The sequence below is a fragment of the Limulus polyphemus genome, unplaced genomic scaffold, assembly GCF_000517525.1.
Source record: "Limulus polyphemus unplaced genomic scaffold, Limulus_polyphemus-2.1.2 Scaffold69, whole genome shotgun sequence".
Taxonomy (NCBI): domain Eukaryota; kingdom Metazoa; phylum Arthropoda; class Merostomata; order Xiphosura; family Limulidae; genus Limulus; species Limulus polyphemus.
In genome coordinates, this window is record NW_013665679.1 from 876,124 (window position 1) to 902,576 (window position 26,453).

The 26,453-nt window shown below is 31.7% G+C and overlaps 1 protein-coding gene across 4 annotated transcripts in view; it reads right to left on the minus strand.

Annotated features, from left to right (window-relative positions):
- The window catches only part of LOC106465659 (chordin-like), a 209,642-nt gene that overhangs the window by 42,042 nt on the left and 141,147 nt on the right, over positions 1-26,453 (minus strand). For all 4 annotated transcript variants that reach the window (XM_013925897.2, XM_022393978.1, XM_022393973.1 and 1 more), the window contains 7 exons: positions 23,891-24,028; positions 19,716-19,819; positions 14,732-14,876; positions 13,285-13,397; positions 11,783-11,902; positions 9,675-9,822; positions 2,966-3,192 (listed from right to left, as the gene is read on the minus strand). In XM_013925897.2, the coding sequence (XP_013781351.2) occupies positions 2,966-3,192; positions 9,675-9,822; positions 11,783-11,902; positions 13,285-13,397; positions 14,732-14,876; positions 19,716-19,819; positions 23,891-24,028 (995 nt within the window). The remainder of the gene's footprint in view (positions 1-2,965; positions 3,193-9,674; positions 9,823-11,782; positions 11,903-13,284; positions 13,398-14,731; positions 14,877-19,715; positions 19,820-23,890; positions 24,029-26,453) is intronic.

The following is a 26,453-nucleotide window of genomic DNA, read 5'->3' on the forward strand; positions in this document are numbered from 1 at the left end:
CCGTCTCCAGCCATTATTAGTTTCGTTTAGTTGTTGTTTAGCACAAAGCTACATAATGGCCTATCTGTGCTTACCCACCACGAGTATTGAAACCTGATTTTTAGCGTCGTAAGCCTAAAACTTAGCGTTGAGAGACTAAAGGGCATCCGTGTTAAGATAATACACTAACACAAGATAATTAATATATGATAATAAACACTGTATTTAAAATTAGTTTTATTAATAGAGGGTATTTAGAAAGTGAGGATAAACACTATATGTAAAGATAATGTCATTAACATAGGTTACTTAACTGGTGGAATAAGTATTGGTGTAAATATGGTGTCACTGACACTAGATACTTAAGAAGTGACAGTAGTTATTGTATGTGTAAAGACAAAGTCACTAACATAGGATATTTTATATACAAGAATAATTTGTGTATATAAAGATAGTGCCAATAACATCGGATACTTAACAAGTAAGAATTATTCTTACACACTAAAGATAATGTCACTAACATAGCATATTTAATAGGTAAGAATAATTAGCATGAGTAAAGATGATGTCACTAACATAGCATATTTAATAGGTAAGAATAATTAGCATGAGTAAAGATAATGTCACTAACAAGCATATTTAATAGGTAAGAATAATTTGCATGAGTAAAGATAATGTCACTAACATAGCATAGTCATACAAATTATTCTTACCTATTAAATATCCTATGTTATTGACATTATTTTTACTCATGCAAATTATTCTTACCTATTAAATATCCTATGTTAGTGACATTATCTTTACTCATACAAATTATTCTTACATATTAAATATCCTATGTTAGTGACATTATCTTTACTCATGCAAATTATTCTTACCTATTAAATATACTTGTTAGTGACATTATCTTTACTCATACAAATTATTCTTGCCTATTAAATATGCTATGTTAGTGACATTATCTTTACTCATGCAAATTATTCTTACCTATTAAATATGCTTTGTTAGTGACATTATCTTTACTCATGCAAATTATTCTTACCTATTAAATATGCTTGTTAGTGACATTATCTTTACTCATACAAATTATTCTTGCCTATTAAATAAAGATAATGTCACTAACATAGCATATTTAATAGGATTCAATAAGATTTGTGTAAAATTATTATTAATAATGTGAATGAGTGTTATATTTACATTTAATTGTATAAATCGTAAGTTATTGTTAAAGATTACACAATATGAGAATTATCCCAGCACTCTGGACACACGCACTGATTGCCTGCCTCAGGAAGGGTGGATGCGGATGATGCCACCAAAGACAATTACATCATAGTTCTAAAAAATGTCACCAGAGGAAGAGCTGTTAAAGGCGCGTTGCTAGGTTGCCATGGCGTCATAGTTCCATTGAACCAGAAAGAATTTAATCAAGATGTCTCACATGACTATGTTTAATATAATTAGTTTAAATCACTATCTCATTAATTAATTACATCTTCTGACCACTTATGTCATCCTTAAAAGGACGCTTATCAATCATTTATTACTTAATTACATTTCTCTATCATATATGTGTAAATCATCCTAAAAAGGATGACAGGCGGCTATGACGTCTTGTTCCACAAAATGCCACCAGAGGGTAAGACTAACTTATGGGGGTTGAAATGATAGTTCGAGACCAGACAGATGACCATGATGTCATAGTTAATGAATTCTCCTAACCGTTTAAATCGTCCCATAAATGACGCTTATCACTAATTTATTAATTACCTTTTCTGACCATTTAAATCGTCGTAAAAGAACGATATCCTGAAAGGTATTTAAAAATTAGAATTTCATTTATTATTATATCAACCATTACTATTGGTAACAAATTTTCTGATAAATTAATAAATACAAGAAGTATTCCAGAGGGCTCTGTTCTAGAACAACTGTTGTTATTACTATAATATGATAATGATATACCAAATTTATTATTCGATAAAAAAGCAATTTAATTTACAGACGATATAAATATTATAGCTCATAATAACAATGTAGGATCTTCAGTTGAAATATTTAATTTATCAAGAGGTAGGCTAACTTATTGGTTTATTGATTGTGGTTTTTTTGTAAGTCACAAAAATACTAAATTTATACTTTTTCGCCAACAAAAATACTAACAATAATAAGGTAAATTCCCAAATAAATGGAGTAGTGCTTGCAATCTGTTCATAAGCAAAGTGTTTGAGTATTACCATTGATGATAAATTGATTTGAGCACATAATAATTATTAGGAAAATTGTTGCAATGTATATAAATTAACAAAACAAAAAGACTAGTTTGTAGGAAATATTTGATATACACTTTATTTACCTACCTTTAATGTATGTAAATTCTTCTTGGAATATAATATTAATCGTCTGTTGCTTTTCAAAGTAAAACGAGAATAATTGTGGGTTTAAACTGTCGAGGTACTGTGTACGAGTTATTTCATACTTAGTATGCAACACGTTTTTAAAAATAACACGGACATTCAGTGTCATCATACAAGGATTAATGGTAATATAAACATAACATTTTCAAAACAGTTGGAAGATCAATGTTCAATAACATATGTGATGTAAAAATTTGGAATGCTACACCTAATAATTAAGAATAATGAACTCATTAAAAAATAAGTTATACAATAAACTGTTTATTAAATATATTATTTAATTGGTTATTTTTATAATTATTTTAAAACATTATGATACTCTTGTCACTTTGTAGTATCTAATATATCACATGCTGTAATATTTTACTTATATAGATGTTTCTTTTTTTTAATTAATAATGCTCCTCTCCCATTAGGGGGGGTGCATTTTGTGAAAACATTCTTCCTGTTTCCTTTTTGTGTCTCTTTTCATGAAGTGTACTAGATTAAAGGTAGTTAAAACTATTAATTATTTACAATATATTGATCAATTGAATAAAACGACAATTATGGAGCTTCTTAACACTTACTTCCTCGCCATCGAACTTCTTGAGAACCCTCTTTTTATTCCGTTTGTGATGGTTGATTGGAACTTCCATAAGTTCCACCAGGTGGCGTCTAATCCTTCCATTCGGTAGGCTCTCGTCATTGGCAATGCCACTGACAAAGACTTCATAATGTAAATGGCACAAAGAGTCTATGTAAAGCCATACTTGACCCGTTGCTGAGTTATTCCCATGAAGAAGGAAAGGATGACCTGATCAGATTGGACAATATAAAATGGTAAATGGTCAATGTAAACGTTCCAGGAGAGCCATACCTTATTTTGCTTCTTATCAAAAGCCTTAACCCTTCACGTTGTCAGTAATGCTAACTTCTTATCAAATTTTCTAAGTGTAAACAGATTATATTTGTGTAGGATTTTTTTGGAATCTCAGTAAATAGCTGTATACGATACAACAACAATACTACAAACGAATCAAAGTGAACGTGAAAGAAAAAACTTTCTAGACTAGGTCTACTGCATTAAGTGAGAATTATTTATTAGTAAATTTAAAGACAAAACTTCTGAAATGGAATAAATAATCACTCTAAGCTAGATGGAGGTTAGTGATGCACAACAATATAAATCTGTATTAAATGTCACTAAAATAACACGATAAGTGGAAACAAAGATAAAAAACCCATCAAGTATCACGAAAACTATCAATATACTGTGAATAGAAGAATCAAAGTTTGTTTAGGTGAGAAACTCTTGACACTGCATGAAAAATAATAATGAAACAACAAAAATATGTCAGAATGAAATCTTATATTATTTCTATATTTAGTTTAATTAACAAATAATAATAGAAGACCCCAGAATGTAGCTAAAACACTAAAAGGTTTTGTAATAGGATTGTTAAAGGATCAGATTTAAAATACGTAGGTAGTTATCAGGGCACTCTAAACGAGTCATCAGAGGGCGCTGCTGCTGATAGTTACGTAATAGTAATATACACCCGAGTGTTACGTAATATTCACGTGAGTGTAACATAATATACACTTGAGTGTTACGTAAAATACACCTCATTGTTGTATAACATACACTTAAGTATTACAAAAGTATTATGTAATAAGCAAACGACATGTAGTTTCTGTGTGACTAACCAGAGAGCGTGTTGCTAGGACGCCATGACAAGAGGATGTTGTCTTAACAACGGAAATTGTCTAGAGTATGTTATTATCTTAGGACTACCTAGTAGCACCAGAGGGCGTGGCTAATATAGGTAGGGGTGATATCATAGTTCGATGCCAGAGGGTTTGCTATTATAGGTGGATACTGCTATTTAGGTTTCTATAGGAGTTCTATAAGTGGATTATGCACGCTTTAGAAAGACAGATAGTGTTTCTGTAGGCAGACAGGGTTATAATTACAAGGCAGATGAACTCAGCATAGGGTGTCTCAACATGTTATCAACGTGTAGATTTAACTGTAGGTACTACGTAAAACTAATATTTTAACGAGACAACTAATAGAGCATATTATTTGAATTGTTATCTGTTTATAAAACTTCAATAATTCATTAGTTTTGCTTCTATATCTAATCATACTTTTTGCATTTCCTGACATTTTATGTGTAAAATGCTTTCATTGACATATCACATTCTGACAAGGATAATTATATAAATCTCTAAATAATTTAACATCCATTTTCACTTTATAAGTATATATACACAATATAATGCATGCTTAATTTATAATGTTGGACTTAAATCGAATTCTTATGTTAATCCTCTATGAATGGTTTCAATCATATCTATAATTTGAACACCTGTAATCAAGCATTTTGCTACAACTAAATATAATAAATGAATGACTTACTGTTTAACTTTACTATTATAAAAACAGCAATACTTACCATTCACTTGAAGTACTATACAATTAAAATTCATAAAACTTTCTGATTTTAAATTACTTTCTTCTTCATTAGACATTGAAATAAAGCTATGTCTGATGTCAAGACCTTGTTTCTTAGGAAATACATAGGTTGTCACGTGGTCACTTTCTTACAAACAGTGTGGGCTATCTCAACATATCAGCTGACGGCAAGATTAGAAAGATTTGACCCTTTGTGTCAACTAAGGCTAAAACAAGTAAAGCTTTCATTTCTACAAACCATAAATTATATTTACGTATCTTTCGAAACTCCATTCTATGTGCATTTAAACGCATTGGTTTCAAAATGCATTTTTCACAAATGAACTTAATTGAAAAAGACTTTTAATTAAAATTCTTCGATTATTTAAAAGATATTTTCCTCACGTGGATTTGGTATCTTTCACTTTATAGAAAGGTTATAAATTGTAAATCAGTAAAATTAACAAATATCATATATAATTAACAAAACTTCTAATATACTATAAGCATTATAGTTTATAAAATACTGGATTAGTTTTCATAGAAATTATGTTCATATCACTATTTGTTAATTCCAACTCAGTATGTAAGATTTTATATAGGTCATAAATAATAGTGAACAATTCCTGTAGTTTAAAAGTTTTATATACTCCACTTAGTAAGATTAAACTGTGCCAGAAGACGTGGAAAAACTTTTTCAATAATGGAAGATTGATTCAATTCTACTTTTAATATTTACATAATAATATGAAATGTATGATATTTTAATATACAATGAATAGTATTGTTTAGACAGAAGTTCAGTCCAATTATTATTTTAAATATCTCATGTTATAATGTTTCAAACTAACACATATTTTGAAACAGTGTTGCTATATATCCAGATAATGTTTTCAAATACTGTATGACGAGGTCCTTAACAGCTACATGACAAAAGTCAGTTCTGTATTGACCAAGACTGTTTTGCAATATACACTGAATTTAAAAGTCAGTAAACATAGTGATACAAAACACTGAATATGCATTCAATATTTGACGGGACATTTCAGTTAGTGCAAAATTCTTCTGTACTTTCTATTCAATTAGACTCCATAAGTTAATTATTCACCTTTCAAACAAATGTATGTAAGTAAAATCATAAATTATAAATAGGAATGATGACTTACTTCAACATACATAATTGATACTTGAAACCATCATTACTTGGTGAAATGCTATAATTACAGAATTGAGGGAAAAGAAAATTATTGTACGTTTCACAAATACATCATTTATTACGACAATGGTTTTGCCAGTAAAGGCATTATCAGGTACAGACTGAAATGTTTTTTTAGCAGGGTTTATATATATGTTTAAACAAAGAACAGGAAGTGACCTTGACATTCACCTAGAGACAAGAGGAGAGGAGCTTAAGTTGGTTTGGTGTTTAGAACTTTTTCTGGATTTGTTTTTAGACATCTATTTATGTCTAAAATTTCCAAGCTGTCTAGTTTTTTACCTTTTTCACAGATGTGTAAAACTGTGCAGTTTTTTTCTGGATCAAATTGGTCTTTAGTCATAGACCACCCATGACCTTCTCCATCTCTTGTCGCTTTGCCGGTGCTATTCTTCTTGGAGGAATCTTTATTGGACGGTGATTGCCTGTGTTTATTCTGTGCTCCACGAGGTCGGTGCAGCCGAGGTCATGATCTCCTTTTGAAAAGACGTCTGTATAATTCGCCAAGAGTTCCCTAACTTGAAGAGCCTGTGATGATGACAGTTAAATGTTCTGGGAGTGTATGTCCTTTCTTTATTATTGTATTTCTTGCTTTAATATTGACTGGCTCTACCTCCTGGCACACACCCAACAACGCCCCTTCCTTAAGTGTCTGCTCACATTTAGATAAGTTGGTCACTGTTATAGGTACTACTTGATGGCCTGCCACAAGTGACCTTCCAATCTTCAAATCCGCTGGCCTGGATGGGTCTTCCACAAGCTTCTTTGGGGATGTTCTTTTATCCTACCCCAAATTATCTTCTCTAACATAGGGGGTATTGTAGTTGACTTAAGTACTGTGACATGCAAATCAACAGATGTAGCGAAGTATAACTTTAGTTGTTTATGTACTTTTTATTGTAGCATTTATTTTGTTTTGGATATTTCTTATAGCAATTCTACGAATAACCAATGATCCCTACTTTCCGTTAAAATTAAATGTTTTTTTCCTATTTATTGTAAATATAAGAATTGAAAATATTTTTCATCAGTAGAGGTGGTATGAACAATCATAACTTTCTCTTTTTAAGGTGTGTATTACGTAGTACTCAGGCGGCAGCGCTCTCTGGTGGCGCATCTAGAGTGTCCGGATAACTACTTATGTAAGTTCATTAATACATAACTAAATGGCAAGACAGTGACGCATCTGATAAGTTAGTATTGATTCACTGAAGATTTGTTTATAGAATTATAATGTTATAACTATATCCATTCTGTTCATCTAGTAAGCAGGTGCAAAGAATAAACTAAGTTTGTTTGTTTTTTATGTTGTTAATCAAATTCCCAAGCAGGTTGATCGATCCATCACTACTGCCAGCGTAGTGTGTCTCCTACTAGTCAGAATTGTATTATGTATGGCCAATGTTATTAACAAGTAGGAGGTACATATATAGCAAGGTGTCGACATACTGAAAAAAAAATGATATTCCTACAAATTCCAATCACGAATTGTACTGCCGTATCTTATAGATGTAATGAACTTTAAAATTCGTGTTTTTCACGATCTAATGCTCAAGATCTGCACAGAATCATGTATAACGCTTATGGCAACAGAAAGTAGAGATGCCTTAAATATATTATAAAAAGACTCGTGCAGGTGTTTGGTAAATAGGTTAAAGTAAACCACTACAGGCTTCTAGTTTAGGAAATAAAAATGGTCGCGTATAAAATATAATGGAAGTCTATGCTAAGTAGTACTTTCAGACAGTATCAAAAGTAATTGATAAGCCTATCCTGTCTCTTTCTCTATCTTTAATAGCCACGGAACCTGTGGTAAGTCCTTCGTCAGGCTACAAATATATACTAAAGGAGAAGATGACCTGCAAAGAACATATTAATATCTTGCTAGATCATTGTTATTTACATTGATTGATGACATAAAGAAAACAGAATTCTTCAAAAGCGTTAAGAGCCGGGAAGAAAACCGATATTCGAAGGAAACAAAAAAAATTGAATTTTATACATGTTTGTGGTTCCAGAGGTAGATATTCGCTTAATTTTAATGGTTAATGCTCTGTAGAAATAAGATAATATAAACGTTGTAATGATTGAAGTGCCATCATAGTCTAGAAATCCTTTTCCGCGATGGTTGTCGTACACAAAACTTTCCTATTTTGCAACTTTCTTTTATATATAGAAATAAGTAAATCAAATGTTGCTTCTCTTCAAGCCTTAATATCAGTTTATGATTACTCTCTGTATTCTTACACACAGTATCTTGTTTTAATCAGTTACTGTCAACTTCCCTGTGTCTTTTTGGCTAGTTCTGTAAGACGATACTGAATGCAATAAACTAACATGTGATGTTTAATAATGTTAACACTCTCTTTACGATATTGCTATTTATAAATAATACTTGTTTTCCACATTTCACACAGTTCTCGAACTACTTTTCTAAGAGTAGGTAAAAATAATATGATAACAGTACCAATCGGATTAACCTTTGTTGACTTTACGATAACAGTATCAGAGGCTCCTGCAACTTTTGCCTAAGCCTTTGTTAACTGTCTTAATACGATAACAGTGCTAGATGCTCTTGTAGGTGTCTCCCAAGTCTTTGTTTACTGTCTTAATACAATAACAGTGTCATACTCTCCAGCAGCGGTTGACTTAGCCTTTATTGTCAGTCTTAATACAATAAAAGTGTCAGACACTCCAGTAACAGTACCTTTAATCTTTGTTGACTGTCTTGTCCATAACACGAAGTTCTGGGTTAAGGCATGTATTCTATTTCAAAATGTGTTTGTACTTCTTGAAGGCTTTTTAATACTACGTTTAACTGAATGGTTGAAGTCGTAGTACGGGTACCTGCTAGTGTTTATATGTGTATGCGTGTGTGTATGTAAATGATGTTCATGTCAACAAAATTAACTTAGCTTGGAAAAAAGTTTAAAGTTAAAACATGATTTAACAAGCACAATACCTCCACATTTTGTTTGAAATGCATGCCAAAATGTAAGATGAGTTGCTCAGAAATGAACTTAAGTAACAATAAAAACAAACGGCCACGAACATAATCCTTATATAACACGTTAAAATCTGAAACAGGAAAAAGTTATAGAGTTTAACTACCTAGTTTCCCTGGTAGACTTATGAATAATGCTCGCTAAAATTCCAGAATATTTAATTTTTTAATATAAGAAAGGCAGCGTTTCTACTAAAGGGAATGTAACATTCGATTTTTTTTAGTTTCATTGTATCTAAAAGAATATGTTTCTTTAGGAAAACTGGCACTTTGAATAAAAAAAGAGTAAAAACAATATCATTACAGAAAACAAAAAAAGAACAAAAAGTGATACAAATTAGATTGTATATTACTAAAATGTTTCCAGCGTGACCACATGACATTTTTTGAATTTTACAAGTCGTTTCTCTCCCTAATTTCTGTACTCTTTATTCAGTAAGTTTAATCTTCAGACGTCATACTGCTAATCGTGAAAAAACACGTTGATACTTTAAGTTTATTATTTACTACCAAAGCTTCAAATGCCTTAGAAACACGAGTCTCATAAGATTAAAAGTATTTCTTCATGTGATAACTATAGCAAATATATAAAGCGATTCTTAACGTAGCTCCCCCTACCGTTGAGGAAAGCTTCAGTATATAATCTTTGTCGGATTCGTCCAATCAGCTCTCGTCGATGCTTCATTGTTGGCAAGTGTAAATGGAGGTCATCAAGCAGCAAACTTTCTGCAACTCCAGTTGAAACATTACTAAAAGTACCGTTGGTCTGTGGTAAGAAAATATATAAAATTTAGTTATCATTAGGTGTTATTTCACAATTCTTTTTACAAACCCAACCCCAAAGTTTCAAAGAAATAGCCAAACCGACAGTAGCTATTTCAGCAGTAGTTCAATCAGCAAAAACGTTACAAGTAAAATCCAGATGGGGCTACAAAAATAACTACTCCAATATAAGGACAACTAAGTTTAAGGGATCTTGAACGTTTAGGAATATATTTTGTGGAAAAAAAAAAGACACTTGCTGCTTTTATACAACATGAATGAGATACGTATTCAAAACACTAGATCCTTAAAGTGATGGGGGGAAGAAAAATATGTTGTATCTTGTGATGATTTACGAACACTACAATATTTTACAAATATAATCATGTTTTTCATTAATATGCCAACTCATGGTCACTGTTAATCTACCTTTTTATGCTTCTTAGATGTTCGAAATATGTGTTTGTTCTAAATTGCACTCACTACACATCGTCGATTCAGGGAAGGTGGAACTCGCAATGAAAAAAGAAATAATTAAACATCAGTAGATAGTGACAGGTCCTCCGTGGGAAAAAATCCAGCTTCAACAATTAATCGAATGAAGGAGCAACAGAGAGATGGCTTCAGAGGGGCATCCAATATGGTAAATTGTTACATGTCTGCATGTTAAGTTACTTCTCTATAGAAGTTTGACAGGATTTAATAGATATGTTGAAAGTATCATATGGCCTGGCTAACATCATACTGGGTTATTTCATTCGACTTCCACAAAAAAGGCTTACTTTATAAGCCATTATGAAACTAAACTGATTAAAGGAAATACACGTATCTGGCTGGTTGATTGAAACTACTTCTAGCGGTTTACTAATTCTAATTAGTCACTGGTTAGTGGTTATACAAGATTAGGGCGCTAGTATTATACGGGTTGAAAATGCGACGTTAGGTGACGTTATTACTGACCTTATTAGGTTGATGAGAACTTACATTGCTCGAAACTGCAAATGCTCATAATATAGGTTTTAACACTAAATAAGAGGTAATATGTTTCAGATTACAGGTGATAATTAGTTTGTTAACACCAGAAACAAAATTGATGCACACCTCATTACTTATGATTTGACTGTCCTTCACTATTAACTCTATTTACAGTTACTAGCGGGTTGGAGTATCATTATGTTACCACTTAGCAAATTTGTAAGCAATCTTTTATTAGAAGCAGGTTTGGAAGACTGCCTAACACAGTGTGGGTTTTAGCGGAGATTGTAACTCCTTTTATAATTTTAGTAACATTTACCGAAGAGAGGGATATTGTAATACGTCTTGTTGATAAAGGTTTGCTGTGGTTATGTTCCGAGAACTCGTTCTCCATATATTGAAGGTTATAACCTCGACAAGATGAAATATGTAAACAAAGCGAATGTATTCCAATACAAAAAAAGTATTCCTAAAGTAGTTTCATATAATGGTGAGACTAGAGATTATCAAAACTATAAACGAATAACAAGAACAAAACATATATATCTATCAAGCACTATAGTAGGTTGATTGATATAGAAAAATGTTTTCAGAATATAAAAACATATAAATGTATATATTTATTTAATCCAAAAACAGACCGAGAAACAGGTCGTTTTGTAAAAGTAACGTACTTAATGTTTACTTGATGAATTCATACAAAATGTTGAGTTTATTAGTATGGGAACCAGTAGTTATTTGAAAGGGAAACAATAACCACATATTGTATAAAATATCTGGTTGTAGGACAACTGCCCCCCGCAGCCATATCTTCTTACATTAATATGACTGACTAAAATTGGAAAAATAACACATATTTCTTATAGTTTATAGAAGGACGAGGCAGTTGTCGTGTTACTAAAATATCGATAGAGTAATAAAGAACAAAAGCATCTTATTGTATAATGTTTGACTATCGACACTACATAGAGTTTAAAAAAATAAAATACCCAAGAGTCCTTAATGTAGAGTTTGTCCACTTCCGACAATGTCTTCATGTCCGCGTTGGTTGGACCTGCTGTCTTAAGAGCTAATTTTAATAAAGGACCACTAAGTCTTTCAGTATAAACCTATAAAAGAACACAAAACCTTAAATATAAATTGAAATGAACAACAAAATTTTTAAACTCGATGAGACATGAGTGTCAAATTTACTCTGTATTTTCCCTGTTTAAATCAATCTGGCAGATTTTCGTTAACGTTTTTGCCTGCACTTTGTCTGAAGCCTTTCCTTAATATTCTTACCTGCACTTTGTCTAAAGTCTTTCTCTAGAGAAGTTGTTATAATTTGATTCAAATCGCTGATAAAAAAACCTGCTTCATTTTTTACTCAAGTAGCTTTGATTTATCCAAAAATTTGACGGTGACAGGATACTAACTCTTGTGTCTACCAAAAATTCAACATGTTAAAATATCTAAACTGTGAAACGTAACATTTTAGGTAAAAACGTTAATGAAAGGCTTTAGACAAATTTTCAATACTTCAAAAAGTGAACAGTGGTACTTAAACGCGTTTAGAATAATAGTTAACATAAAAGTAAACATGATACGTAGCCATGTTTCAAACGACAGTAGAAATACCAAATCTTCCTGCAAAAATTTATCAAAAACGCTGCAGTAAACATTGTTACGTAAGTAGTTCATATAACAGTCATTATTAGTTGTAAATTTTCTCTTCCTCACTTCTAGTGAATATAAAATTCAAAATTAATCTACAAGCTAGTCCGCTAAACAATAATGAATAATTAATTGTGACAGAATAGTCACATATTATTCAAATACTCTAAGTATTTCGGGTTATTAGTGATGAGTAAACAAAACTATTATATCAAAAATTACTGTCATCATTGTCCATCGTCTTTCATATGCTTACCTCAAAAACAATGGAAAACAACATTAATGAGTTCTTTATAACAAGTATTATGTAGGCACATTTTAAGCAGAAACTTGGAGAGACTGATTGAAAAGGTTATCTAAAAATCTTTAGGCAGCAACGTTATAACAGTTTTTTTTTAAGGAATATTCTTATGTTAATGGCTTGAACATATTTAACGTATTTCTCTGACATAAATACCTGAAAAATGTACAATGATATTTAGTATTTTCAACCAAATGACACTTTATGAGCCTCGTGAGTTAAACAGCCAGGTCAAAGACTGCAATGTTCAGAAATGACCATTCTTAATTCAGAACTGCTGACCAGTGAGAAGCACAAGCCGCCTATGCGGATACTCTTAACCGAATTAGTCAAGATTAACTTTCTAGCTGGCTAATAATTAAAAGAACTCTACTTTTAACAGTTCAGTTTTATGTGAATGTAACATTTTATACTGCTAACCAAAAGTGCATATCTCAAGGTACGAACACTTGCCCACGAAGTTATGTTTATTTACGTTTTACAGACATAAATTTATAACATGTATTAAAATGTTACAGATTCAAACGCACGTACCGAGTAAGCTACGGATCCATCTTTCCGTGGACTTAAGACAGCAAAGCCAGTTGGGTGACTATTAGAAACATATCTGTCTTCTGAAGCCCTCGTGGTCAAAATGGCCTGAAAAACTAAATCAAGGTTTAAATATCAATGACTTATTTAAAAAAAATCCTAACAATGAGATTTGTAATAAATTTTGAAATCTTAATTATGTTTAAAGAGTGAAATTTCTGGAAATATAGTTTTTATCTGATTCCTAAGGACATACGCTTATTTGAACATTTCTAAATTACTCCAGCTTACACTAGAACAGCTAACATCTTACTTGTTTACTTCTGGTCACGTTTTTGAGGCTTGTTTTTGCAAGCATCTATAATGCTTTCATATTAAAACAAATATGTCGCATCAATTATTTTCACTCAAATTTCTAAAGTTTACACTAAAACAGTATTAAAATTGATGTACTTAATTTTGTTTACATGATTCTTAATCGCTTGACATTAATCAGAAAAATTATTTATCAGCATGCAAAAATTTCGCAAAGGACCATAACTGATGGGGTAAATACGAACTTTTTGATCTCACAGTTCTACATGACATTTCAAACACTTATACTTCGATTACACAATCACCTTGTACTATACTGTGTAATTGTCGTTTTCCAACACATTTACTAGCTTCTTCTTTAACTCTTTTGGCTTCGTCGTCAGCTCGATCTTACGGTTAATGTACCTATTGCATAATATTTCTCCTTTGTTTCTATCAGTTTCGAGTTCTATTGTTTCTTATAATTTATGTAGTTTCCTGCTCTGTGGCAATTATCATGTTTCCGTGTCGGTTCTCTACAAAAATTTGATGAATTTTCATGTTCTATTGCATGTTGCTTCTTATTATTCATTTAGTGTCCCGCTGCACAACATTTATGTTGTTTGTTTGTGGGCCTTTACTCCCTCATTCAGTTAAGTTCATGCTCTACTGCATGACCTTTCATAGTTTGTTTTCTACTGACAGTCAAGAAACACGATTATTACCTTTCTGTTTCTATAAATCATGTGGCAGACAATTAGAACTATTATTGCCTTTACGCATTTTAATATGAGTTACATTTGTCTTGTCGTACAGTCTGAATATCATATGAAAAATAATGTAGTGGCATACGATTTAACTTTAATCAACAAATTTTGGCTAAACCTCCGAAACGAAACTACATTATTTAAAAATACTTAATTTTTTTTCAGAAATTGCCTAGTATCGACTTTTCTGACCAGTCATTGGTTTAAATGATAGAAAAATACTTGTTTTTCCAAAGAACTAAATGGATAATTGGTATTAATTGCAACATATGCTACTGCACTTGTTATATGAAACATGTAAGTAATAATAAGTTAGTTAATAGTTTATCTTAGTCTTATGTTTCAAATACACAAAGAAAAGCAGACAAAGAAAAATAGTTAAAACTGACTGTTACAAGTCGTCTTGGGCAATATTCTTCCGCTTAGCACACGAACGCCATCTGCAGACGTAATCTCTAAGATAAGCTTCCCTCGCGAAAGCATGGATTCATCGCTTTTCGTCAGGTCAAATCTGATTTCTGCAGCATTGTAGTCCTAGCAGAGAAAAGAAAAACCAAGCAATTTGTTTTTATTTCTAGTATTTTTTGTCTATTTGAAGCCTTAATAATACTTATGCTAACGGTGTTAGGCTTAGTGATCTAATGAAAATAGCTGTGTAGTAAACCTTTGTGTATTATGTTGCCTTAAAAGTTCACAAGGAAAAAAATGGAACTTTTACTTTTTACAGTAACTTCGGATTATAAAACAAATTACTGAAGCTTGTTTATATAGATAAGCCATATAAATCCATAATTCCTTCTCCTCACTCACTGTGCTATATTTTCACAGATAAGCCATATGAACCCACAACCCCTCCTCCCATTACTTATTATAGTTTCTTTACACAGATAAGCCATGTAATCGCATAACTCCTCTCCACACTTACTGTAGTATGCTTACACAGATAAGCCATGTAAATCCATATCTCCTTTCCTCACTTAATGAAGTTTGTTTACATAGATAAGCCATGTAAACCCATAACTCCTCTCCACACTTACTGTAGTATGCTTACACAGATAAGCCATGTAAATCCATATCTCCTTTCCTCACTTAACTAAGTTTGTTTACATAGATAAGCCATGTAAACCCATAACTACTCTCCACACTTACTGTAGCTTGGTTATATTTATACAGATAAGGGATGTAAACCTATAAGCCCCTATTCTCACCTTACTGTAGTTTGTTTACACATATATGCCATGTAAACCCAAATCTTATCATTTCCTCACTTACTGTAGTTGGTTTACAAATATAAAGTATGTAAATTCTTCCCCCTCTTCTAATTTACTGGAATATGATTTTAAATATTGAAATATTTTATTGTACTCTTACAATAACTTATGCAATTAGAAAAAAAAAACAGATTTGGTCTTTATGCTCTATGCCTCTTAGCTTATTTAAACTTCACTGACCAGCGTAACTATGACTGTCAGTGGATTAATAACATCAAAAACATCCTGACGCGTTTAAAATCTGTTATTATTGTCTTTAAACTAACAAGTATTACAATCATCCAGGCCTATATTGCTATTGTAACAATGTTGAATTCTAAACTTACATATATGATTTTCATATTCTCAAGTACAGCAGAAATGTATAGGTAGTAAGTATATGTTTAACAACAAAACGATGATAAACTGGATAAACCAACTGCGCCGCTGCTTTTACTTAAAATGCATCACCTCAAAAACAGCACCAAAGTTGAGAAACTTAATAAAACCATTATAACACACAGCTTTTACTTAAAATACATTAGTTCAAAACCTTTACTAAGGTTGTTGAACTTAATAAAACCATTATAATACACAGCTTTTACTTAAAATACATTAGTTCAAAACCTTTACTAAGATTGTTGAACTGAATAAAACCATTATAATACACAGCTTTTACTTAAAATACATTAGTTCAAAACCTTTACAGAGATTGTTGAACTGAATAAAACCATTATAATACACAGCCTTTACTTAAAATACATTAGTTCAAAACCTTTACTAAGATTGTTGAACTGAATAAAACCATTATAATACACAGCTTTTACTTAAAATACATTAGTTCAAAAACTTTACTAAGATTGTTGAACTGAATAAAACCATTATAATACACAGCTTTTACTTAAAATACATTAGTTCAAAAACAGCACCAAAGATATGGAACTGGATGAAACTATTATAACACGCCAGTTTTATTTATTTATAATAGAGGGTGATTGTGAAGAACTGTTCGTAGTTCAGCACATCATATCTCACAAACAGTATGGTACAGGAAGGAGAAAGTGTACAAGGGTGCTGAGGATTTCATGCACATGCGAATGCCACAGTTCTCACATGTTACCACCAGTAGTGCCTCTATGACCTATTGTCTGATTAATCACAGCAACCGTTCAAAATGTGCTCCTATAGCATCCAGAATGCATTGCATCCATGTGACAATGTGTTAAGTTCGTCTCCTTTAGTGTTTGAACTTGATGCAGCTTGTAAAGAAACGCTTACAAAGTTGACCGAAGAGCTTTACAAAGAGTTGAAATTGGAAAATTCAGACACCAGACAACATAAAACGCACTGCTACACCCATGTACACTTTTATGTGTGTGTGTGTGAACTTATGCACAACAGTACTAGAAAAGACACTCTGCAGATGTTGTACACTGTAATATTACCTGAGAGCTGCTTTGACATTGCATGCTTTGGTGTAACAACATTTAACTAATTCACCTCTCTGCATACTTGCCAGTTTCATGTTGGTTGAATGAGCTGCTATGCGACCGACAGGCCCATTTATACCCATGCGATGTATGTAAAAGAAACCACAGTGGCACACCTGGTGGCAACATGTGACAACTGTGTGACATTTTCATCTGCATGAATTATATTCGTAACACTCCTTTGCAATTTTATCATTCTATGACATATCATTTCTGACATATGATGCATTAAATTGCAAAACTTTCTTTATAATCACCCTGTACATGACTTTAAATACAATACAAAAGTTGAGGAACTGAATAAATCCATTATAACACACAGATTTAGTTGAAATACATTGCTCTAAAAACAGAACCAAAGTTGTAAAACTGGATAAAGCTATTACAAAACACAGCTGTTGATTAAAATACACTGCTTCAAAAAGAGCATTAATGTTGAGGAACTGGACAAAATCATTACAACACGCCACTTTTACTTAAAATACATTACTTCAAAAACAACAAACAAGTTTAGGACGTGGATTAACACACAGCTTTACTTCAAATACATGGCTCTAAAACAGCACCAACATTTAAGGATTGTTTTTTCTGTGTTTTCATGTAATAACGTTATACAGTTTATATTGCTCAGACTCTAAAAAGGTTTCAGTCAACAAATGGAAAGAATATAACGTAATGGTTTTAGCTGAGTGGGTAGTACTAGTATTGAGTTTCCAGTGGACTATGGCTGCCTAGTGTTATGGTGACTGAGGTTTCGGTCTCAATACTGACACCTTCATAATGACCCAGCATCGAGACCAAAATGTCGTCCACCACACTCTGGATAGATGTAGTCCATTGAAGATTCTACCACAGTTATATACTGTACCAGAATATCAGACCCTGCCAAATAAGCTAACTATAAATTCATAAAAAATTCAAACAAAAAAACACCATCTACAAGTTTCGACTGACATCAGCCAGTTCTCATCACGATAATGAAGAGTTACAATAACTAGTGTTTTGCAGTTATTTATAAAGAAATAACTCATATTACTATTACGTATGGTACAACAATGAAATCAATAGACATGTTATGAACATGCCCTGGTTTTCCATTAATTGTCTTGAAGCCAGGGGGAAGAGGACAAAAGCGATATTCAAAAATCTATGTAAACCTAGTCCCTTGAAATTATTCATACCCTTCTTTTTTAATTTTCAGTAGATTCACAAATATTTGTGTTGATCAGAAAATTTTGGTTCCGCAAGAGTTTGGATTCATCTCATACTGAATGCCTATGGTTTAAGACAATTAATGAAAATCATGTGCATGTTCATGACGTATGTATTTATTTCATTGCCTTACAATATGTAAACGAGATACGTGTTATATTGTAAATAACAGGAAAACTGGTGATATTGTTACACTGCATTATCTTTATGATGACTGACTAATACAAGTCGAAATTTGGGGATTATGTGCTTTTATATTTTATGTGTTTATTTTCCAGTACTTATTCATGCTTACAATACTGTAGATGTGTGGATTTTGTATTAAATTTCACATGAACTTCTTATCCATTTTCATAAACTTTTGTTCTTGACCTTCACTCAAAGGTCACACAGCTTGTGACGTCGAACTTACAGTAGTATGTTGAGCAATTTGTGTTTTAGGGTTTGAGTCAATATTTCCTCAAAGAAAAACTGTCAATTTTGGGGACATAGGAAATATTAATTGGAATTTTCATCCATGTGCATCGTTTTACCCCCGCCCCCACACCCAAATTCTACAGGTAGGTTCTTCACAATATTAATAACTCTGAACAAACTAAACTCCACTTGAGTTTTTAGCTAAAGACTTGATTTAAACTCAAGTATTTTAGTAAATATGTTATAACTAACTGATAAAATATAGTCCTGTACTTCGATCATCTTAGTAAACAAAAACCTCCACAGACATTATTTCAATCACCATAGTAATTTGAAACTTCTTACAGCATTACTTCGAATAACTTTGAAAACTAAAGCACCTAAGAGCATTATTTCGAGCATCTTAGTAACAAGAAACATCTAACAGCATTAGTTCGAGCATCTTAGTAACAAGAAACATCTAACAGCATGACTTTAAACACCTTAGTAAATAGAAACCTCTGACAGCATTACTACATTATTATCTGAATATCTCAAAAACATTACTTCAATCACCTTAGTAACCAGAAACTTTCGATTGCATTATTTCCAAAATCATAGTAACTAAAAACTCTTAACAGTATTACTTCGATCATCTTAGTAACCAGAAACTCTCAAGAGCATTGCTTTGTTCAGTTCAGAAACCAGAAACTCCCAACAGAGATATACTATTTTCGTAAGCATAAAAAACTGCACTCAGAGATTTTTCATTTAAGTATCAATAATGTACGGAAACAAGTTATTATATATATACACATGGCTATCTGTGCTTGACCACAAGTAGTATTGAAACCTAGTATCTAGTGTTGTAAGCCTTCAGATTTACCGCCGAGTCATTAAATTCGTTACAACGCGTGCGATGTTTACAATCCTATTCACACTTGGACAAAATATAGAGTATTGATAAGAGGAATGATGAAGGTTTTTGTTGTTATGGAAGGGTTATCGCAGTAGCATTCTCTTACCGGATCGACCTTGGATAGAATGTGGAAAGTCTCAGTAAGCAGTTCTCTTGTGCCTAACGAAGTCTCTTGATGTAGACGTATCAGTACATTCACATTTCTTGCATCTGGAGGGGAAGGTATTTAATCTACGTGGTTAGCTGATTTGAACATAGAAATAATGTCATTAACGATAAGGCCTAATTAGCCACAGTGTAAAATGACCAGTTCTCTTACAGAAGTGAATTAGCCTATTTTAGGTTTTATTCGTTTTCTAAAGAGATCATTTTAATACAATATCTTTTTATATATATATATATCTATATTTAAACTAACCTTAACCTTAATATATTGCAATATTGTAACAACTGACTTTTTAGTTTAGAAAAATAATCAGTAATCTTAACAGAGACAAAAAAATCAAGGTAGTTTATAACACAAGATCCACAAAACTTTAAGTCAAATTGGAAAAATAATCACTGAAATGACGAAGTTTGAAAGCTAGAAGTACAACCTTAAGAGTAATTACTATTTTTCTTACTACAAACCTAACATAATGTCCTAGTAATCTTAATGTTATAGTGATATATATATTTATATCGGCACTTGTGTATAATGTTAAAATAATAGATATACAAAGTTCAAATCAATACACAATTAAAATCATTTCAAACTATAGAGCAAAACATTTGTTGTTTTTTTATAACTTTTAAATAAACCAGTAGTTAAACCTGGAATATATGGTAACACTAAATATTCCTTTTTAATTTTATCATATCTTGGTTTCAATGTGATACCTTGATCTATTTGTTGCCACATTAGTGGATTTATTATTGATTAGTGTGACACGTCGAAACATATATAGTCATTATTTTGAAACAGTTTTAATTGTGTATTGATTTTAACGTTGTATATTTATTATTTTAATGTTATAGTATAGGCATACTACACGTTTCATACTCCCTAATTTAATATGAACCTCCAGGAAAGGCGGCATGAACACACTTGTCTTTGATTTTTCGTGTGAATAAATAATGGATGTCTTACATTGTAATACACTCTATCCAGTCTCTTTCATTCGCAACTCAGTCAAAATCAGAGTATATAGTTTAAATCTACATAATTTTATACTGAACTTACCTGGTTACTTTAAAGGAAATCAATGCACCTGAAAATACCAAAGACCAGTTAGGAATGAGAAAATTTCGGTGCCCTGACCACAAAATGTGTTTTTGCAGAGTTTTCTGTTTGTCTCTGATGAGTGTATTTATCTGTGGTATTCTACACTCCTGTGTTATTCAGCTTAAAGCTTTATACTTGAGGAAATGACATTTTCCAAGACTTAAAGGACTTATGACCAAGATGAAGAGTTAGTTACTAAGAGTGGACAGCTGTTTGAGAAAACCTTTGGATTTTAGAGAAGGCCTCCTCTGAATGTTAGACTTTTTCCAATGCTCGAAGGTCTATTACTTCTTTCTCCTCTTGGACACAGACATGGGAAGGAGAACTGTTGGAATCTGGTGCAAACAGAATGACTGATCCAATTTTCCGCTGAGGACCAACCTCAATGCTCATGAGGCATGGTCTACTGAGGGTGATCGAGGAGGCATATAGTCTGACGAATCTGATACTGAATGGGACTGTTTCTATAAAACTACCAGGCATTTTCCAACTACTGTAGATAAACCCAGTTCTAGTCAAAGCCACTCAAGACCAGCCAAGAGAGACTGTAGGTGTCACTGGTGGATGACATCTGACAGTCCGAGCTGTTTTGCCAGTAGATGAGACAGTGGGATTTGACTGGTATAGATGTGGAACCACAGGGTAGTCATGAGCCACTCCATAACAGGAGGTATATTACCAGGGCAATCATCGTTTGTGCAGATGAGCTGCCTGTGGTAACTTGTCATTCTGCCATCCAATGCTTTCATTAATATTGGTAAGAAAATGCTTCAGTTTTGACACTGGGATATTCAGTAGATAGAAGATTTTCATAGGAGAGATAAGCATAATGGATAAGCTCCCGCTGCATTTGGGAATAAACACAGTTTACTTGTTTTTGATAGCAGTAGTGAATAATATTTGGTTGGATCAAAACTGGAATATTTATGAGTGGCTGAAATTATCTCTAAAACGTGACATTCACAAACACTAGCCGAATGTAAATTTGGTTAAGATTGATTAGTTTCAATCATGCGGATTGAAATAGTTTAGAGTGCAAAATATTACTGAATATTTTCATAACATTGTTTCAGTACAAGGTGCAATTGAAGTGTGATGTCAGCATTATTTGATTCACATGGTCAGACGCTAGATGTTAGCACTTGTATGATGGCTAGCCTTTTTTGACTATTTGAATAGAAACCAGTATCGGTAATCTCATGTCCATTTCTTTCCTACTGTAATGAAGTAAGAATGTAGCTAGGTTCTATAGTAGCTGCTTAGCTGTTGCCATTCCCATCACAACAGTGAGCAGCAAAGCTGAGTTTTGGTGAAGAGCAAGATTTGATGAAGCTGAGATGGGCACAGGTACAAGGGATTGTGCAACATAAATGGGAGTACAAGTAAACTGTAGAATGCCACTTGACCACGTCAACAGTTTTCACACTCTGTGCCTAAAAGAAAATTTAGGCCAGAGAAGCATTGTAACTAGGCTATTACAGTTTCTAGCTGAAGTTCTAATACTAAGAATTAGATTACTCTTACATTCCAATGTTCACTTTTTTGTTTAAGATCAAGCTCTTAACTTTCTGGTTATCTTGTTCTCAACTAGCCAGCGGTAAAATTATTTTTTCTTGTTTTTGTCAGTTTAGAAAAATCTGCAAAAACAAAAAAAATAATTTATTCTGGAAGTTATCTCTTCAGGAACTTTCCTACATATTTCATTGCTTCCTTTTTTTCTCGTTACATGTATTTCTTGATACGTAAAACTATAATTTCATGTATGTACAGCTATCTTATTTTTCTTTACTTTGTATTTTTCTTTTACATATACATACAAATATATATATAGTGCTCGTTTGGAACTATAATATATATATATATATGTGTGTGTAAAATGTAAAATATACTATAAAATGACAGTATTTTAGTCATCTGTAATCACTTGTAAATATGTATATGTATATATATATATATATATTTGTATGTTTTATATTATTTATGTGATTATGGGATATGTTACTGTATTTAGGATTTGCTTTTTATGTTTTAATTTTATCAAAATATATTCACTGAGAGTTCTCAGACTTCCAATAAAGATGCCATAAACACATTCGTTTGCTCTACAATTGTTTATATGAATACATAAAGAATGTAAAGGTTGTTTTACGTTGTTACATACTGTTTCCAGTGTCTTTCTTACACAACTCATTGAAAACCAGAGAATGCAGTTTAACTAACCCTGCATAACATTTTCTGCTGAACCTCCTGTCATTCTTCGAAACCTAATCATTTACTCCAAGGTAATTCAGTGCACCTTAGGATACTAAAATGCAATAACTTAGTTAATCCTTTCTCTTATTTATGAATATTGACGGTAGTTGCTCTTTATCCAGGGTAACCGACATCTTAAGAAATTTCAAAGGTATTATTAGTTTTCAATAAATTTGAATATTTCTTAACCAATAACATTTTTAAGTGGTTGCTACATTACTAATGTGATAAACAACTAGTTAAAGAAGAATCACAACATATATAATCGATTTAAGTAACATTGCTACATAATGAGCTATTTATCTGTGCAAAGCGTGAATCGAGCCTCGGATTATATCATTATAAGTCTATAAAGTTATCGCTGACCCACTATGATATTTAACAATAATTATACATTTTGATATTTTTTCATCACCGTAGAACGGTCAACTCAACGCAAATCTAATTTTCATTTATAGCAGGGTACTTATAAATACAATACTTCGATCATAATGTGTTCAAGTAAAATTATGTCCAATCTTATACCTTAACAATACTATACAATTCGTTTACTCTATACGTTTTACAAATATCGCATCAATTAATTTTTCGTAACAGTAAATAACACGTCGGATCAAAAATGTGTTTAGTAAATAACATTAAAAAATGAAACGTTAGTACTTTCGACAGGGGGGGTCTGTGTTTTACAGGGAAGACAGCTACACCAACTGATTGAGTATTGACATAACAACGAATAAAAAAAAGAAAGAAAAATGTGACCATACCTTCATGGGTGAAAATACCGTTGAATTCTAAATTAAGATACATTTTTTCCTGGCCAAGGAACACGGATGCGATACCACCTCCTCCTATAGTTTCACGTGAACGTGATACATCTGGAAGCAGCACTGAGCTGTAGACCTCTGAGTGATTAGTATAAAACTGTATTACTATTTCTGCAGATGTTTATTAAAACATGCGATTTACTTAAGCACTGTATAATCTCACAAAATAATCGGCAAACGAAAAAGTTTATAAACAGTTTATTGTTGGTTAATAGAAAATCTAGATAAGTAAAATTTAAACTGTTATAGCATATTTGTTATTTATATGTTGGGTTTCGATATCCGTGACGGGCAGAACACAGAGAGCCCATTATGTAGCTTTATGCTTAACAAAAACCAAACAAACAACCAATTTGTGTGTTAATATATTTATTGGTTACTAGAATTAGAATCATTTGTTTTGTTTTTTCTTTTTAAGCGCAAAACTACGCAATAGGCTATTTGCACTGGGTCTACTGCAGGGAATTGATTCTCTGAATTAGAATTAATGTCATTAAAAAGTCGAAAATACTCTAACTTTAGGCTATCATTAATCTTTGAGATCAGCCGAAAAAACTATAGAATTATTTTATAAACTGCATTAGTATTTAAGATTTGGGACTATTATTCTGCAAGAATCTTTTATCACACCACACGATTGCGATGAAAATAATAGACATATATATATATATATATGAGATGTAATATGACATCGTATTAAACTATATATGAGATGTAATATGACATCGTATTAAACTATATATGAGATGTAATATGACATCGTATTAAACTATATATGAGATGTAATATGATATCGTATTAAATTATATATGAGATGTAATATAACATCGTATTAAACTATATATGAGATGTAATATGATATCGTATTAAATTATATATGAGATGTAATATAACATCGTATTAAACTATATATGAGATGTAATATAACATCATAATAAACTATATATGAGATGAACTATAACATCATATTAAACTATATATGAGATGTACTATAACATCATATTAAACTATGAGATGTAATATAACTATGAGATGTAATATAACATCATATTAAATTATATATGAGATGTAATATAACATCATAATAAACTTTTGATGCTCTCAAAAATGTTGGCTTTCATCATCTAATAAGTACACAAAAAGTACGTTAATATCTTTAGTAATCTGGTATCCCTAACTTGAACTTTTCATATATTCGAATTATTACTTTGTTAAATATTTACGAAAACTTTTATTAATATGTTAATTTAGAATTATAATCACCTTATATTTACTAGTAGTAAAGTAACTGATCATAAAAATCCATTTTTAAATTGACTACAACCAAATCCTACATTATTCAAATACTATGACATTATACAATATATATAATGTTTCGATATAACACAAAAATTAACAATTCGTCAACGTTTCTTCACGAGCATATTTATAGTATGCATTAAAGATGACCAACAATACTAAATAAAAAAGCTTATTTGAATACGGACAGTGTTTTACTTTCGTCCTTATAGCTTTAAAGGGCACGTGTTCAAGCGTTTTACTTTTCGTGGAATCAAAGATAGTTTTTGTTTAACTTATTGGCCCAAACAATTTGTCTTTGAACTTCAAAAATTCTCTTACTCTAAAGGAAAATAAACATTTATAACTAATAAACAAAAACCAGGAAAACTCCAAGTAACTTTTCGGTATTTCAAAATTTCAAATGAAAACGTAATTTTCTTTTATAGCTTTTAAATACAGTAACGAAGACTATGTGTTTTTTGTTGTTGTTGTTGTTTAATAACCAGTTAACATAGCGGTCTAAAACTTCAGTTTTCTTATTTTGGCCTTTACTGACTTTAACTAAAGCACAAGTATGTACTAGGAATATTTTATTGAAATGTCAAATTAGTTTTGGGTTTTATAATGAAATCAAGTTAGTTTCGGGTTTTATCGTGAAGTTACTTGCAGGTCAGCTCATGTAAAATATGATAAAACCACTGTTTCTTGTAAAGCTATATTTCGGGCTAAAGTTTACTTGTAACTAGCTGAAAGCTTATATATATATATATACAAGCATGACTAAAAGTAACAATATAGTGTCAAGCAAGAACTAAAAGTTAACCTCAAATGATAATATTTAATCATTTTATTTCTTAAGAATATGGACTTCACTTATAAGTCCCTTTCGTGTCAAGTTTTTACTATCAGCAGATTAAATTGGAAGAAATGATTGCGGTAATCACGTTCTAAATCAGATTAAACTATGCTTTTGAAATGTGGACAAAAGATTTATGAACAGAACATTTAGTTGTTTCAGGAAAGAACAATCTGAAACTATGCTTCTGTCTAAACTCACTAAAGCTTCTTGGTTATAAGGAGTTTCTCGACGGGGAATTCGATTTGTCTTCACTGAAATGACAGCGACATGGTAGCACTTAACCTCTGTGAAACAATGTCAATGTTAAATAAAATAACACAACTATTATTACAAATACAGCGCCTTTATTATACGGATTTATTT